The sequence below is a fragment of the Centruroides sculpturatus genome, unplaced genomic scaffold (genome assembly GCF_000671375.1).
Source record: "Centruroides sculpturatus isolate CEXI.00-Female unplaced genomic scaffold, Cexi_2.0 scaffold20, whole genome shotgun sequence".
NCBI classification, from domain to species: Eukaryota; Metazoa; Arthropoda; class Arachnida; order Scorpiones; family Buthidae; genus Centruroides; species Centruroides sculpturatus.
Genome location: NW_019384333.1, coordinates 499,593 through 519,015, shown reverse-complemented (window position 1 = coordinate 519,015; position 19,423 = coordinate 499,593). Strand labels below are relative to the sequence as shown.

At 28.5% G+C, this 19,423-nt stretch overlaps 1 protein-coding gene and 1 long non-coding RNA gene across 2 annotated transcripts; one reads left to right on the top strand and one right to left on the bottom strand.

Annotated features, from left to right (window-relative positions):
* The first annotated feature begins 12 nt into the window (after nt 1-12).
* LOC111630711 (methyltransferase-like protein 23) lies at nt 13-19,088 on the top strand. The gene is made up of 6 exons (XM_023374858.1): nt 13-313; nt 401-505; nt 7,462-7,708; nt 9,336-9,420; nt 9,494-9,663; nt 18,835-19,088. The coding sequence occupies exons 1-5, from the start codon at nt 233-235 to the stop codon at nt 9,660-9,662; spliced, it is 687 nt and encodes a 228-aa protein (XP_023230626.1). The 5' UTR covers nt 13-232; the 3' UTR covers nt 9,663; nt 18,835-19,088.
* On the bottom strand, nt 13,099-13,360 carry LOC111630721. Its single transcript, XR_002757576.1, has 2 exons — nt 13,309-13,360; nt 13,099-13,245 (listed from the first exon to the last, which is right to left on the bottom strand). It is a non-coding gene; the product is annotated as an uncharacterized LOC111630721 (long non-coding RNA).
* Nucleotides 19,089-19,423: the final 335 nt, after the last annotated feature.

Sequence of the window (19,423 nt, the reverse complement as noted above, 5' to 3'; positions counted from 1 at the left end):
GATTTTTTAACTTTTTATTAAAATGATTTTTATTAATTTTTGTGTTTTATGTTATTGTGACGTCGATTACGTAATGTGGTGACCCGTACTATGAAATGTAGGTGAATCACGTGGTCGGTCGAGAAACACGTTGTTGACATGGTTCGCGGCACTTTTTTGGTTATTTAACGACTCGATAGGGATAATAAACGCGAATAACATGGCTAGATGAAAAGGCTAATAAATAAGAGAAATGGACGTGAATAAATCTGTGAAAGCTTTTATCTTTGATGATGATAATACGGGTGAAACACTTGTCATGACTGTTTACGAGGTAAAATTCTGCCCAAATTTTTAGTATTTGTATGCTGTTGTGATTTGAATCCTTTAAAATATTTCTTTAAAATATATTTTTTTTCAGTACGTTGATCCTTCTTATGGGATGTATATTTGGCCGAGTTCACCTGTATTGGCACAGTATGTATGGCATAACAGAAATTTCATCAAAGATAAAACAGTTTTAGAGGTAAAATAATACGTCACGTTTTAACGAAATTCTTCTGAAATATTTTTGGATTAGAACACAATTTTGTAGTGTATGCAGTGGCTGATTAAGAACTTCCAGGGCCCCTCAGTGGAAAGTTATCCTATGGAGAAAAAAGGGCAATTGCCTGTTAGTGAGGGCTCCCAAACCAATCTTGTATAAGAAAATTCCTCTTGAGGAAAAAGTACACAAGAGTCCCCAAATTAAAATTTGCCTGGGTACCCATGAAGCTGTAATGCACCACTGGGCCCCCTACATAATTTTACTACATTATAAATTAATAATGTGTAATTGTAGCTATAGCATTATTTATAAAGCTAGTACTATAGAAGCGGTACAGTGTTGCTTTCTCAGTTTTTTTAAGAGAGACACATGGGTCAGCACCAAATAATTCTGTGCATTTTGCAAATGACTATCATATATGTTTCTGAAAGAAAATTGAGAGAGAAAGCAATGCACTACTGCTTCTATAGTTCTACCTTTTTAAATTATGATATACTGTACTGTATAATTGAAATGTACTGTACTTTACTTTTTTCAGTTTTGGGCCCTCTGAGACTTGCGGCCCCTAGGCATATGCCTTGTGTGCTAGTAGATAATCCATCACTGTGCTTATATATTATTATTTTACTTAGATTATAAATTTATTACTTCTAGTAATGAAATATTATGCTTTTACTTTAGATATTATGTAACTAAGTTGTTATATGTCTACTAACATCATAATTTTAAAAGAATTATGAAAATACTTTTCAAAACTGAAAATTTATTTGAAAAGGTATTATATAATTTTAAGATAATCTTGACAACTCTAATAAAGATAAAATAAATTTATTCTGTGACATTGGAGAGGACACTTTCTTACAGCTCATTGCTTTACTTGTAAGTAATTTTTGAATAAAGAATAAATTTTTATGTTTTATTGTTTAATAAGTTGATAAATCAACATTATATAAATGTTATGTAATAGACAATATTTTAAAATCTATCTGGAGATGATTTTATCTCTGCCAAGCATCTTTGGCACCCTGCTGAAGTTGTAAGCTATCCATATATGAGCAACAAAAAAAAAGGAGCAGATTTAGTATATGTCTCTTCAATCCGAATGGTTAACAAACGGTAGACTTTCTTTCAGCTCTGAGGTTAAGTTTTCCTTTATTGTAAATTACATATGCATTTCAGGCTTGTATGAGCCCCTCTTCAGTATAAATTCTCAGATGGTTGAGTAACACTTTTTAAAAATTGTATGACATCAACAATGACATTATTACCAACGAAACACATGAATAACAATCGTATATGAGTATAATTCCCAAACCTGTTCTTTTTATCCATTTTGTCATTAAATTTTCTTCACAAAATCTGGTATAATAGCTGATAAATACTTAGAAAAGAACAGGTTTGGGAATTATACTCATATACGATTGTTATTCATGTGTTTCGTTGGTAATAATGTCATTGTTGATGTCATACAATTTTTAAAAAGTGTTACTCAACCATTTGAGAATTTACACTGAAGAGGGGCTTATACAAGCCTGAAATGCATATGTAATTTACAATAAAGGAATACTTAACCTCAGAGCTGAAAGAAAGTCTACCGTTTGTTAACCATTCGGATTGAAGAGACATATACTAAATCTAAGTATTTATCAGCTATTATACCAGATTTTGTGAAAAAGGAGCAGATTCAGGAATGATCTTTTATAAAATATTTGCTTTAAAGTTTTCTTTACATCTTTTATAGTTTTATCAGACACATCAAAAATTGGTTCTAGGTTTTAAAGATTCAAGTATTTTCTAGGAGGACATAATCTGTGTATTACAATAAACACAAAACACAATACTAATAGTTTTTAAGAAGTCAGTTTATTACTTGATAAAACATTTTTCAAAACAAATGTGTCTTGTCATTGGATCCAAACATTAAAAATCAAACATAAAATATGTAGAACAACAAATATATTACACATATTAAGTAAGTATTTAATTTTAGAATTATTCACAAAAGCTGGATAAATTGTTTCTCAATGCATACAATTGTTAACTGTAATTTTAAAACTAGCAAACTTTAATTCAACTTTGACAAATATTTTTGATCTAATAATAAATCTTCTTTAGGTCTATATACATTAACATTTAATCTTGGAATGTATATTTGATTGTTACAATATTTAAAATTTTAGGAATAAATTATGAGATTAAAAACATTTGTTAAAATTGAATTAAAGCTTGCTGGTTTTAAAATTAAAGTTAATAGTTGTATATATTTTAATTTTATTATTTTTGGGATAAGCCCAGTAATACTGTATATATACAAACTTCTGTTCCAATAGAGAATGTATATCTTGTATATTTCCAACAGGCCATGTATGGCTCTTATTGTGATGAGGTTTGGCCCACCTATTATAAAATATTAAGAAAACATGCACATATATGAATATTTATAAGACACTCAATTTTTTGTAAATTGTTTTATTTATCTTAATGATAAATAAAACATGTTTTATTTATCTTAATGATAAATAAAAGTATTGTTTTTGGATAGTTTCATTTATTAAAACTTTATTTATTTAAGACATATCTCCTATAAAAATGTTCATCAAACACTGAAACTCCAGTTTGAAAATATAAATTTTATGCAAAACAAATTATAGAATATTTCTGTAATCTGATGATGATTGCTTAAGGCAATCAAAAATATTTAATTTGCATTTAATTTCCATTTTCAAACTGGAGTTTGGTGTTTGTCAGATGTTTTATATTATAATCCTGTTTCAAAGCTGTTTTATTCAGTTACATGGCATATCTCATGTACTGTACAGTATTAATTTGTAAATTACAAAAATTAATATATTTGAAAAATAAATGAATATAGAATTGGATATTATTGTAACTACACAATGATAACATATAACAATGTAAAATATAATGACAGTATATAGAATGACAGTCTTTTATTTTCAGTTTGTAATATGAACAGTTCTTTTTGAATGTTGAGTATAACTTCTCTACTTGGACTTTCTTTTTAACTAAGACTTGTTATATTGAAGGGAGTGGATCCACACAAATTTGTATTAAAAGTCCTAGTTAATTAAAAAGATGACAAGTTACACTTAACATAAAAAATAAAAGACAAGAAGCAAGTATCTTAAAGTTCCTTTTGAAATTAGGAAATGAAAAAAAGAAAAATAAATTTAGTTAATTATAAATTAAAAACAAATAATATTAGTAAATGATTGTAGTTGTTTCAAAATAACACAACCAGAGCTTTTGTTTACTCACATTTTTACAAGTCAAATTTAATATTTTCACAACTTTGACTCGCAGCATGTTTACTGGCGAGCCAGTTTGTGACTCACTGAAATTTGATGTTGTGACTATCAGTACTCTGTCTGGTATGCAAGAGTATGGGATTAAAAGTGCAAATACTGTACGACATAGCATTCAACATTCTAACCAAAGTTGGTCTGCCCTTCATTGGGTAAAGATTAAAATGTGCGTGACTTGAATATAGGCTTACCACATTGGCTATGCAAAGTCATAACCTCATCAACAGGTAGGCAGGCTTGAAGGACATGAGTCTTATCAGGACTGCCAGATGGCTATATATATGCCTAGATATCTAAATTGTAGGTGAAAATGACAAACTTAGGCATACACAAATTTTTTTTGGGCAATTGTAGACAAATTTTGTGCAAATTTTCACTTTTCTGAAAAAATGACAAAAATTAACACATAAATATGAGAATTTACCCAAAAATTTTCCAAAATTTAGTGCAAAATATGCTCGAAAGAATCATTTTTGTGGATAGGTCAATGAAAAAATCTGGCTACCCTGAGTCTTATTTATAAATATGTACTGTACTATTGCTGTATTTTTTAACAGTTGTAATATCTGCAATATATTTCAGCTTGTAATGTAAAAAGTACACAATAAACATGTTTTTTGAAACTGACTGATGTGACTTGTGGATTACTTAAGTTGGCTCACTGTGACTCACAAAACTTTTAGACTAGCATAGGCTTTGATAACCATATGCTTTTATATGAATTTGTATTTAAAAACCTTATTTACCATTTAAAAGCTGTGAATTTATAATATGATGACAAAATTAGGTTAAATATAATTGTCATGATCAGTAATTTTCTGATTTAAATTTATACGAATGGTTCTTCTTAAAGCTAAACATGTAAACAATAAAAATATTATTAATGTTAAATTTGCACTAAGTTCAACATCATTGAATTTTTTTTAGCAAACTTTGCATTCTGCAGTAATTTTCTGATTTAAATTTTAACGAATGGTTTTTTATAATTTTAAACATGTAACTTTTAAAATTATGAAAAATACAAAATTCTTACAAAATTTGCATTCGAANTTATATATTTAAATTATTTTGCTTTGATTGAAAAGTTTCTTATACATTTTGTGCAAGAAACTGAGTTAAAGGTCAAACTTAAATACAGTTATCTCTCTTGATATTTATCAGTCAAAATAGCTAAACATGTTAAATATGTTTAGTTATTTAATACCAGACAGCTGTTCATTTTGTTGTTAATCTCTATTTAATTGTGTCACTTTTGCTAATACTACTATTCATTAATATTGTAATACTTAATTTGTAAACTTGTTAATAAAATTGTTAAAATGGAATGGATACAACAATGAGTAAAAGTTTCTTCCAACAGTGAGACCAGAACATTGAAGATGCTAAAGCTGTAAGCCTGAAGAGGGATTGGAAAATACCAATCTGAAATGCATTTGTTAAATAGGCAAATAAATGAATTGATTTATTAATCTTGGTCTTTGTTTATTGTGGATAATTAAGAAAGACTTGATAAAGATCACTAGGATCACTATTGGAAGAAACTTTCACTCATTGTAATACTTGTTTCATTTGATGATGATTATTCAGTTTTTTGAAAATTATTTGAAATTAACAGCAATTAATATGCCAAAATGAAAGTATTTAGCTTGTGAAGCAACTTACAAGACAGACACTTTTGATGTGATGATAAGTACTAAGTAGAAGTAATGCTTTATAGTTTGTCTCTAAGACCAGGAATGTACTGGTTTTTCACATATACCAAATAAAAATAGAAAATATGCTTTCAGTTCTGATTCATTTTCTGCTTTCAGCCAAGAGAACACATGCAATAAAATCATATTGTCATTCATGTGTTATATTTAAGCATTGTGTCTTTACAATAATTTCTCTTTTTTATCATAAAAGTGTTGATAATCTAATATGTTTAATAAATCTTTTAATTTTTGATAATTTCGTTTATCAATCCATCAACTGTGGTACTGCTGTTATTTAAATGAAAGTACTACCACATGCTTATATGGATGTTGCCATAAAATTGACAGAAAAGACTATTGGCTGTATATTTATAAGCAGAAAACTTTTTAGTGCTTAAAACTAGGAACTCACTCTGGTTTATTTTTCTGTCCATAAAGAATATAAAAATACAAACTGGCTTTTGGTGTTAATCTTTTAATAACATGCAAAAAAACAAAGCAAGTAGTTTTGGCAACACAATGTCATTGTCTTCAGGCTAACAGAATTCCAAATAGAATTTGGAATGCATAAAATTTGATTTCTAATGGAAATTGAACATGAATTGTATAATTTAAAATTCACATAAAAGAATGCAAATTATCAAAACAAAAATAAAAAATTAAGATGTTGCTAGTAGTATAAACATTTGTTCATCTACTCCTCACTTGATTAAAGAGAGCTACCTACAAATTGGATAGTTCCAATGTTGGTCTGTTAAAATATTGGACAGAATATAGTGTTTTCCAAATAAATACCACATTTCTGTCCCTGAACTGGTATAATAAGACCACTTTTGACCTTAAGGAATTATAGTTGTAATCCAATGTTCTAACCACCTTCATTGTTAGCCTGAAGAAGACAAAATACTTACTTGTTTTTTTTACATATTATTAAAATATTAATGCCAAAAGACAGTTTGTATTTTTGCATTCTTTATAAGTATTGGCATCAACTGCACCAAGGTTCTTTGGTGCAATTGATGTCAATACTTATGGTTCTGTTCAATTTTGGCAGAAAATTAGGTTTCTTTATTCATTTTCATTTTTGTTGGAATATGAACATATAAAATAATATGCACATGTTCCCAACTTCATTCTTAGGTTTATTCTCATAGGAAAATGCATATTTACAGCTATTTTTCAACATATTTACCTTTCTGGTGCAGACCTTTGTCATAGTGACAAGCTTTTGCAAACTGTTGTCAAAATAGTATCCTTCCAACTTGCCTGATTGTCTTCAGCTTTTTGTAGCTGTGGAATTGTCATCTTCCCAAAAATTTCTTCAAATATGAAATGGGGAAGTCAGATAGTGCTAGATTGGAACTATACAGCAGGTGTTCAAAGATTTTGCTACATGCTACAGGTAGAATGTGGCTATGCATTATCATGAAGAAAAATTACTCCAGAGTCCAGTCTTCTGTTTTGAATAATCTACTGTAATTTTTTAAGGGTTTCACAATAACTTTTGGCATTTATTGTTGCTCCTAGAGTAGAGCAATGAAGAGCTACAGACAACTAAACCAGGTTGGATCTGTAAGTTAGTGGAAGACTTCTTTGACAAGGTTTGCAAAAGCTTATCTGTTGCCATGGTCATTGAGAGTGGAAGCTGGGGATATTTTTGCTGGCTTTTTATTAATAAAGAAACATTCTATATATTTTATTTGTTCAAACAAAAAGGGTTTGTTTTACTTCTAAGCCCCATAAAAGCTTTCTCATAACACTTAAGGATTGAATCAAGAATGAAAATTATCATCACTTAATCAATAAAAATGCATACAAATTTTAATAAACTGATAAAATTTGTAACTGATAAAATTAATTTTATATTAATTAATGTTTTTAATTTTTATATTCAATAATGTTTTTATATTTGTAGATAGGTGCTGGCACAGCACTTCCAGGACTTACAGCTGCCAAGTGTGGTGCATGTGTATACTTGACTGATAGTGCCTTTTCACCAAAATGCTTTGAACTGTGCAGAGATAATATTCAAACAAATGATTTGAAAGAGAATGATAATCTTAAAATATTCAGTTTAACGTGGGGCATGTTCTGTCCAAACATTTTAACTTTGAAGCCTGTTGATATTATCTTGGGATCAGATTGCTTTTATGATCCAGATGGTAAGAAAGTTTCTTATAAATATTACTTCTTAAAGAAAATTAAAAGAATAGTAAATATGAATGCTGTTAACTTTTAAGCAATTCTTCAAATATTTATAAGAATATGCAGGAAATCCTCATTAATTTGAACTAGGAAAGTTCGAAATCCCGTTAGTTTGTAACTGTACTTTTGTCCCTGCCAGGAGTATAGAGATTTAAAGGAATTTGTTTAGTTGGAAATACAGCTATTTTGAAATTTGAAGTGAAAATTTTGTCCAAACTGTCATATGTGTACATTAATGCATTTGTTTACATTGATTGCCTCCATGTTATAAGAGAACAATAGACCAAGAACAATTCTAATCTTTGACTTATTAAACACTAATTTTATAGTGTATTTTGAAGACACATAGCAAGTTTTCATCAATTATCTTTATTTAGTTGATATGGTACATCTTTTTTGTATGCATTTTGGGCTGTGCCCCTCCTCAGTCATCTATAATATAATGCATATTGTTTACTTATTACAGTAGGGAGAATGTACATAAGAATTAATGAGTACATAATAACCTACTATAATAACTACTTCCCTACTGTATGACCCTACTATGGGAAACAGAGCAAATAAAAAATGTAAAGATAATTGTTTGTCTACTTTTGTGTTTTGCATCATTCTGAATACATGCATTTTTGTTTGGAATACATATGTTAAATAAAAAATTCATCATCCTGATAAGTACATTAATTGTTCATTGTGCAAATTTTGACTGCCTATTTTTTGTTTATAAAGCCTAAACGACGCAATTTAAGAGCTTATTTTAAGTGCCTGAAATGCCACTTTTAAGGACCTATATGTCTGCTGTCAAATTATAACTCTTAATTGTACTGTATTAAACTCTAAATGTTTCATGTAGTTCTTTCACTTCTGGACATTTGATATTTGAATAATACATACTGTACTCTCATGTATAATATAAATATGTCTGCTTAACAACAGATCCTGTAACATTATAATGGAGATGAAAAATTTATAACTGCTTGTGCATTTTTGTATATTTAGGTGCTGGTACATAAATTATTATTGTGTTACATACTACCTATATGATGAGTAGACTATACAATATAAGGTTTGTCTAAGTACACTGTGATGTTTATTTAATTACAGAGTTGCTTAACAATGTATTTCTGGAATGTATCTTTGTCATTAAGCAGCACCTGTACCTTTTATATCCCTAAATTGCTCTTTGTATGCCAACTTTCATACATTTTTAGAGTTTTACATTTTGTAGAGTTTTTAACAAGGGACCATTCAATATTTTAGTTAGTTATTCCATCGATTCAAATTATTACATTCCTTTTCTTCTTGGCACCCCTTTACTTTGTTCCTGGGTCATGTGCTATGCCTGTTCCCTGTTAAGAGTATGAAGTTCTTAAAAATAAAATTTTGAATGAGTTAATTTTAATTTTATCTGAATTTATTTAACAAATAAATAAAAAGAAGTAAAATTTGAATAACTTAAAATTAAAAAAAAGGTTTGAATTTAAAACATTTTTTAAATTTATGTATTTCTTGTGAATTTATTAGTTTAAAAATATATAATTAAATATTTTTATTATTTTTAAACAGTTAAAGTTTTTTAATTATTAGTGTTTGAAGCCATCCTTGTCACAATTTCTTTTATCTTTACAAAATATCCAAAAGCAAGATTTTGGTGTACGTATCAAGAAAGAAGGTAATGTAGATGTTTCCGATTTAAACTTTACAGATATAAATTTTATATACTACTTATAATATATTCTTTTTAGTGCTGATTGGACAATTAGACACTTATTGAAGAAATGGAATTTATCTTGTCGTGCTATATCTTTAGAATCATTTGATGCAGAAGGAGGAAATATTGCTGGATCTAACATGCCAGGAAGACATGAAATTAGAATGTTTGAAATAGCAAAAGAACATCAAGAATCTGATTAAAGTAATTATTATTTTTTTATTTATGCATATTATTATGTATTTATATTTAGTTGGCTGATTTGATGGAATATGGCAATGCAACATGTAAACACTTTGCCAAGGATGAATGCTTCATGAAAGGACTTTCTATAGGGTCCAGTTTTCCTATGTGACAATGACAGATAGTACAAAAGTATTTACAGATGTCAAATGTATATACAGTATACAGATTAACTGTGCATAAACTAGATACAAGGTGGGTGCTATGTGCCAGATTGCAGGTAGCCCAAACAAATTATCAGGTTACAAACATATTTACAATTGACATTCCTAAGGTTACACTAAAAGCACAGACATAGTGATTTTTATTAATGTGTGGTGTTAACATTGTAGTTCAGTTGATTTGCATGGCTACAAGGGTTCTGCTGCTGACAAAGTGTTTCTTGTTTTCTCTGTTAGCACTTTGTTCTGCAGATAATTATTCAGGTCTTTATTCAGGTCATTGTACATGTCTTTCTCATATACTAGGGCTTGTAGAGGACACAGCCAGTTATGGTGTTATGAAGTACAGCCTCAATGAATCTTTCTCTGTTGCTGTCGAAAAGTGGACAGTGAAAGAATAGGTGGAGGTAGTCTTGTTTAGTGTTCGTGTTGCACCTGCAGGTCTCACTGTCCCGTAGCTGGAACTGGTGGAGGTAAATGTTGAAGGTTAACTTTAGTAAATTATTAGTACATTTTGAATATAAAAATAATAATTATGATATAAACATAATTATTATTTTTATATTCAAAATGTACTAATAATTTATATTCATGATTATTTTAAAAAGTCATACTTTTTCATTTAAAATTACTCAAAAATATGAATTTGTAGTATATTCTACAGTCTTCTTCCCAGAAAAATATAAAGTAATTGACTTGTTTTGGTAGCTTAAAATTTTTCACAAACCTCAGTTAATGATAACAAAACAATATTCATGTCCTAGCTGTATAGTTAATTTATCCGCTTTACAAAGTGTCTAGCCATTTGATTAAACAACGCTATTTTATAAGAAAGCTAACTAACATTCAGCCACATTACAAAGAGGCTAAATCAAATCCAGCTGGATTGAATGACATTTTACATTCTATTATACAACTGGTTAAATGCTACTTTACAATACAGCATTGGATAAACTGCCAGATTGTCATATTTACATTCGATTCTTGCTACTTGAGGCGTCAAGAGACATTCAGCAATTGACTGTTGTCTAGTATGTCTTCTAGAATTATTGAATATTATAACAAATAATGAAAGTCTGAATATGTCTGAAAGTTTAATATATCTGGATATAGTGAGCTTGAAGATAATTTCTACAAACAAATAATGAGTTCTGCACAAAACATGGAAATTTGAAGAAACCATGGATTAGAGAATTTTAGAGGTTATTAGACATAGCAAAAATAGTAAGATGACCATAGATTCCGGTGCACAGCGGACATCTATCAAATATTGATGTTCAAAGTATGATATCGTAAATACAATGAATGAAGATTATCTTATTTTTAAGAAAAAGTTACTTGATAATCCTATGGTATGTATCATATTATTATGGTATGTATCATATTAACTGAACAGCATTTTGATATATTGACAGAGATTATATATCCTGTGGACATGATGGCTGTGACAAAATGATATACAGTATTAAAAACACATTTACATACAAAAAAGCAGTTGAAATATTTGTTGCTTTGTCCCTACTGCAAAGCTAAATGTAATTATACCTAAGAAAAGTATTGTGACTAACTAATAGTTTTTGAAGATTTTATGGAAATGGACAAGTTGATTCAGTTGATTTACAGTTAGCACCAGATAGAGTATAAACAACCTTTAAAATATAAAGATAATGCTATTAAATACTTACATCTTAGATCACTTCAATTAAAGCAGGAGTCTGAATTAGCTGTAGAACTTAAACATTTTTTTTACAATTTGAAGCTCCATATATCCTACAGAGTGACAATGACTGGGAGTTCACTGCAAAAATCCTTGAAGAATTTTTAAATATGTAGCCAGATTGTGAAATTGTGCATGGCAGTCCTTGACATCTATAAACACCAAAATATCAAAAATACGCTTAACTCTTGGATGTATGATGATAATTCGACAAAATTGTCGATTGGGTGCTATTTTGTGCAATATCAAAAAAATGCATCATATCATCAAGTCATTGGCAAATCACCTTATCAAGCCTTATTTGGTAGTGAACCTAAAACTGGTTTACAAATATTCCTGATAATATTTTTTCATCTGTTGAAACTGATGAGGAGCTAGAAAACCTGCCAACAATGATCAAAAAGTCATAAAGGACATAGAAAAATTCAGTATGATACTTCACAGCAGACATCATACAGCTCTGATAATTTGATTAGTAGAAATATCTTTTCTAACATAATAACCACAGAAAGTAATGAAAATTTATCACCTGATCTAACCTGTCCAGAGTGTCAAAATGAAACCAGTGGACCTTATCAGTGCAGTTCCTGCTTTAAACCTCTTTGTGCTATTTCAGAATTGTTTGAAGGAAATGAAGATTATGGAAGAAAAATGATCTGTTTTATATGCAAAAGTGAGCATAATATACAAAATGAAAGAGAAGAAGTGCATAAAGGAGTTAGACACTTCAGAGAATATGGTTAATGACACTGCTAAGAATTTCCTATATTAGATACTGGAAAAAGTACTTTTTCTTTGTACCAAAAATAGATTATGGTCCTTTAGGTACCAAAAAAATTATGGAAAAAATATTTGATTTCAGAAACGGAGTTTTCAAGGTAGAGGCTAAATATGGAGTAATTAAAAATTGGTTCCATCATTACAAATTACATGAGTTATTGAATGATTTAATGGGGAAATACCAGAAAGATCAATATCTCTGCAAGAAGCCATGACTAACCAATTATTATTTGGACCAAGGACTTCAAGTGTTCAAGCAAACCTGCGAAAAATCAGTGTCAATCTAGTAGATGCACATGTTTTAAAAAAGTTCTTTGCAAATCTAATTGTCAGTCTAGTTTATCTTGCATTAATAAATAACACTATAAATATAAATAAATAATAAATAATTATCTTGCATTAATTAATAATAAATAATGATATGTTTAGTATTCTTTTTTTTATAATTTTCAAGTTTTTACTTAAGTTGGCTCACTGTGACTCACAAAACTTTTAGACTAGCATAGGCTTTGATAACCATATGCTTTTATATGAATTTGTATTTAAAAACCTTATTTACCATTTAAAAGCTGTGAATTTATAATATGATGACAAAATTAGGTTAAATATAANACCGAAATTTTAAGCATGGGTTGAAACTGATTAAATTTTCATGCTTTTGCCATGAAATTGACATTAAATCGACACTTAAGCACGTGGTACGATATTATTACGTCAAAAACTATTTATAACGAGTCCCTTACCTGTTTAATCTTAGCTTTTTCTTGTTCTTTGTGTAAAATTCGATTCAATTCCGCCTTCTTCTTAGCTTGTCTCTTAGAAGGATCCGCCATCTTTAGACGTTTTAATATGTGAAGGAAGCCACTGCGTCATTGCCACTATTTACTAAATCATATTTTATGATTGGTTTACTTTATTGACGTCATAAAATATTTATTAAATTCTTACCATTAATTGGATAACTTCTTATCACGTGCCACATTTTGAAATTAGGAAATAGAGAAAGAAAAATAAAAATTAAAAAAAATAGTCCGTCGTAAATTAAAAATTGATGCGGCATTATTTAAATATTTAATTATTTCGTTTGGCTAAAAATAATTTCGAAAGTTGGCAGATTTTTTAACTTTTTATTAAAATGATTTTTATTAATTTTTGTGTTTTATGTTATTGTGACGTCGATTACGTAATGTGGTGACCCGTACTATGAAATGTAGGTGAATCACGTGGTCGGTCGAGAAACACGTTGTTGACATGGTTCGCGGCACTTTTTTGGTTATTTAACGACTCGATAGGGATAATAAACGCGAATAACATGGCTAGATGAAAAGGCTAATAAATAAGAGAAATGGACGTGAATAAATCTGTGAAAGCTTTTATCTTTGATGATGATAATACGGGTGAAACACTTGTCATGACTGTTTACGAGGTAAAATTCTGCCCAAATTTTTAGTATTTGTATGCTGTTGTGATTTGAATCCTTTAAAATATTTCTTTAAAATATATTTTTTTTCAGTACGTTGATCCTTCTTATGGGATGTATATTTGGCCGAGTTCACCTGTATTGGCACAGTATGTATGGCATAACAGAAATTTCATCAAAGATAAAACAGTTTTAGAGGTAAAATAATACGTCACGTTTTAACGAAATTCTTCTGAAATATTTTTGGATTAGAACACAATTTTGTAGTGTATGCAGTGGCTGATTAAGAACTTCCAGGGCCCCTCAGTGGAAAGTTATCCTATGGAGAAAAAAGGGCAATTGCCTGTTAGTGAGGGCTCCCAAACCAATCTTGTATAAGAAAATTCCTCTTGAGGAAAAAGTACACAAGAGTCCCCAAATTAAAATTTGCCTGGGTACCCATGAAGCTGTAATGCACCACTGGGCCCCCTACATAATTTTACTACATTATAAATTAATAATGTGTAATTGTAGCTATAGCATTATTTATAAAGCTAGTACTATAGAAGCGGTACAGTGTTGCTTTCTCAGTTTTTTTAAGAGAGACACATGGGTCAGCACCAAATAATTCTGTGCATTTTGCAAATGACTATCATATATGTTTCTGAAAGAAAATTGAGAGAGAAAGCAATGCACTACTGCTTCTATAGTTCTACCTTTTTAAATTATGATATACTGTACTGTATAATTGAAATGTACTGTACTTTACTTTTTTCAGTTTTGGGCCCTCTGAGACTTGCGGCCCCTAGGCATATGCCTTGTGTGCTAGTAGATAATCCATCACTGTGCTTATATATTATTATTTTACTTAGATTATAAATTTATTACTTCTAGTAATGAAATATTATGCTTTTACTTTAGATATTATGTAACTAAGTTGTTATATGTCTACTAACATCATAATTTTAAAAGAATTATGAAAATACTTTTCAAAACTGAAAATTTATTTGAAAAGGTATTATATAATTTTAAGATAATCTTGACAACTCTAATAAAGATAAAATAAATTTATTCTGTGACATTGGAGAGGACACTTTCTTACAGCTCATTGCTTTACTTGTAAGTAATTTTTGAATAAAGAATAAATTTTTATGTTTTATTGTTTAATAAGTTGATAAATCAACATTATATAAATGTTATGTAATAGACAATATTTTAAAATCTATCTGGAGATGATTTTATCTCTGCCAAGCATCTTTGGCACCCTGCTGAAGTTGTAAGCTATCCATATATGAGCAACAAAAAAAAAGGAGCAGATTTAGTATATGTCTCTTCAATCCGAATGGTTAACAAACGGTAGACTTTCTTTCAGCTCTGAGGTTAATTTTTCCTTTATTGTAAATTACATATGCATTTCAGGCTTGTATGAGCCCCTCTTCAGTGTAAATTCTCAGATGGTTGAGTAACACTTTTTAAAAATTGTATGACATCAACAATGACATTATTACCAACGAAATACATGAATAACAATCGTATATGAGTATAATTCCCAAACGGGCTTATTTTTTATTACATTCATCCATGGTCCTACAATTTTTACTTCATATGACTCCTCATATGAAGTAAAAATCCTCATAAGCCTGAAATGCATATGTAATTTACAATAAAGGAAAACTTAACCTCAGAGCTGAAAGAAAGTCTACCGTTTGTTAACCATTTGGATTGAAGAGACATATACTAAATCTAAGTATTTATCAGCTATTATACCAGATTTTGTGAAAAAGGAGCAGATTCAGGAATGATCTTTTATAAAATATTTGCTTTAAAGTTTTCTTTACATCTTTTATAGTTTTATCAGACACATCAAAAATTGGTTCTAGGTTTTAAAGATTCAAGTATTTTCTAGGAGGACATAATCTGTGTATTACAATAAACACAAAACACAATACTAATAGTTTTTAAGAAGTCAGTTTATTACTTGATAAAACATTTTTCAAAACAAATGTGTCTTGTCATTGGATCCAAACATTAAAAATCAAACATAAAATATGTAGAACAACAAATATATTACACATATTAAGTAAGTATTTAATTTTAGAATTATTCACAAAAGCTGGATAAATTGTTTCTCAATGCATACAATTGTTAACTGTAATTTTAAAACTAGCAAACTTTAATTCAACTTTGACAAATATTTTTGATCTAATAATAAATCTTCTTTAGGTCTATATACATTAACATTTAATTTTGGAATGTATATTTGATTGTTACAATATTTAAAATTTTAGGAATAAATTATGAGATTAAAAACATTTGTTAAAATTGAATTAAAGCTTGCTGGTTTTAAAATTAAAGTTAATAGTTGTATATATTTTAATTTTATTATTTTTGGGATAAGCCCAGTAATACTGTATATATACAAACTTCTGTTCCAATAGAGAATGTATATCTTGTATATTTCCAACAGGCCATGTATGGCTCTTATTGTGATGAGGTTTGGCCCACCTATTATAAAATATTAAGAAAACATGCACATATATGAATATTTATAAGACACTCAATTTTTTGTAAATTGTTTTATTTATCTTAATGATAAATAAAACAATTTTTATTTATCTTAATGATAAATAAAAGTATTGTTTTTGGATAGTTTCATTTATTAAAACTTTATTTATTTAAGACATATATCCTATAAAAATGTTCATCAAACACTGAAACTCCAGTTTGAAAATATAAATTTTATGCAAAACAAATTATAGAATATTTCTGTAATCTGATGATGATTGCTTAAGGCAATCAAAAATATTTAATTTGCATTTAATTTCCATTTTCAAACTGGAGTTTGGTGTTTGTCAGATGTTTTATATTATAATCCTGTTTCAAAGCTGTTTTATTCAGTTACATGGCATATCTCATGTACTGTACAGTATTAATTTGTAAATTACAAAAATTAATATATTTGAAAAATAAATGAATATAGAATTGGATATTATTGTAACTACACAATGATAACATATAACAATGTAAAATATAATGACAGTATATAGAATGACAGTCTTTTATTTTCAGTTTGTAATATGAACAGTTCTTTTTGAATGTTGAGTATAACNTTGAGGAGTATTTTGTATCATAATTGTTTGATTTTGAGACTTCAAGAGGATATTCTACAGAAATACTAAGTTAAAGTTGTTATTTTTAATTCTTGTAAAAATAACCTAAGACAATTTAAGATGGCCAGATGGCCAAGTAATTAAGATGCTAATTTAAATAAGTTACATTAAAACAAAATGTGTATAAAGAAACAATTATCTGTAATAAAAAAATACGGTGGTATTTTATTAGAATGATATGGTTTGTCACTTTATGTATCTTAAATTTGGCATTAATAAAATGCCCTTCTATTTCAATTGGTTGTGCTATATATAACTTGCTGAATTTATATTTAAAGTATTAAGATGCAGTATTTATCTGAGTTAATGGTCTGTTTACCAAGTGCTTCAATTACATTTAATTGATATACTACATTAGTAATATGTCTAGATGTTATATATCTGCCTCTAACTGAATACTTTTTGCTTGAGAATAAAAATATACATTACTGCTCTTAAGCAAAACCAATTCATTTTATATAAATTTTATGATGACATTATTCTTTTATTTACTTTATTAATTAAAATTTTAAAGGCTCAAATTTAAGAACCTTTATTTTGTATAAATAAAGAAATGTATTAAGAATATAAAGTAATTATTATTGTTATTACAGATGCAAGAAGTGCTTGGAATGTTTCTTGCATTTGTCGAGTTACAAGCCAGTTGCAAACTTTGAGCTTAGAATAGTAAATGTTTTATTAACTTCATCATAGTTCTTACATTAATAATAACTTGAAATTCACTTTCTCGGCTCCTTCTAAGCCACTCTATTCATTAACTTTTACTGTATTATAAAGTTTTTTCTTTCGGCACATGGAGTAAGTAATTCAAAAAACTGCAAAATAATTTAGTGTTTACCTGAAACAAAAATATGAGATTGATATAAGTTGGCATATCACATTTATATTTAATCATGTGTCTAATCTTAAAGTTATTTATCTTGCATAAAAAATGTTTCTTATAAATAATGTATATATAACTCATGTTAACCATGGTGTCACTACAACAAGATGCATTTGGCAGATGTCAGTCATATCCTTTGTGCCAAGGAATATGACTGGCATCTGTCAAATGCATCTTGTACGAATATATATTTACTTTCAGTATAATGTATCTCATAATATTTTGGAATCTGTATTGCTTTGAAATATTTAAATACTATTTTAGACCAAAGTTATGCTACTTATCAAAATTTTTATATGAATACATTTTTGAAACATTTGTTTCTATTTTAGTCTAAAAAAAACCATGAAATATTTAAATCTTGATACATTTCTAGATGGATTTAATTTTATTTCCTGTACACAGTTTCTCGTAAGTCAAACCACAAGAGTTACATTAATATTTTATGGGTAAAGTATGTATGACACTGGGTAAGGAGGGAAAAATTCAAGTTGTCTTGATGGTATGGACTTGCAATCGGCAAGAAATTATTGAAGAGTTTAACAAACTGCATCTAGAATCCAGACTTTCCACCAATTGCACATAGTAGCTGGAGCAGCCTGTTAAACTCAGCAATTTCTTGCTGACTGCAGGTCCCTATCATTATGATAATTGAATTCTTTCCTCCTTACTTCCTTAGTGCCATGCTTTATCCTAAGAGAATAAAGAAAGATTAACATAAGTCCTGTGGTTCCACACTTATAGGACACCCCTGTATGTTACTTTATTATTTACGTATTTAATTAGCCAAGTTGTGGCCCAATGAATTTGGCATTAAGATTTGATAAATTAATAATATAAATTATAATTCTAGCTTAATCTACTGTATAAGTATATTTGCTTATAGTAAATTTCTAACTCTGAAATTACTTTGAAATTTCAAAAGTTAAAGACATTAGTAGTATGTTTTCATTTCTATTATTTTTGAATAAGCTATAATATTAAATATTGTTAATTTTAATAATATGTTTATATATTTACAGTTGTAAATTCTTTCATATTGAAAAGAAATTCAAGATACACTTGTTAAGGAATCTCCTCAAATGTCAATCCAATTCAAACTGCTTTTATTGGAGTGAAACTTTTTAGAAAACTTTATGCTTTTAGGCTATGTACCCATCTTCAGGAGTCAAAGAATCTTTTCCCTCCTTAGTCTGAATCATTTGAAATTTCAAAAAGATTTTTGTTCCATGTAAACCGAGTTGGACTTAAAATCATTCCATCATTAAAAAAAAAATTATATTTACTAAGGTGAGTGCATTATAAAAATAGTGTTATGAGAAGTTTTATATGTAGTCTGATGAATCAATGCACCATTAACAGTGTGTGAAATTTAAAGAATGCTAACATTTTTGATCCAGTGAAGGTGGCCCATTAATCAGGTCAAAACATTGATGTTCTTTAAACTTCGCCTGCTGTTAAAGATACATCGATCAATTCGGCCGAGTAACTACAGTGGTTGGTTCATCCTTATTAATAGTATAATGGGATAACAACTTGCCATTTACATTTTAAATATTTCAAAATTTTTATGTAATTTTGCAAAATCTGTTTTAAAATAATGTGTTCAAG

Excerpts from the sequence above, each read along its gene's own strand:
- LOC111630711 (XM_023374858.1), top strand. The coding sequence starts at position 233 with ATGGACGTGAATAAATCTGTGAAAGCTTTTATCTTTGATGATGATAAT. Across the intron at positions 7,709-9,335 it reads TTGCTTTTATGATCCAGATG|TGTTTGAAGCCATCCTTGTC; the intron begins GTAAGAAAGTTT and ends TTTAATTATTAG. Across the intron at positions 9,421-9,493 it reads TGTACGTATCAAGAAAGAAG|TGCTGATTGGACAATTAGAC; the intron begins GTAATGTAGATG and ends TATTCTTTTTAG.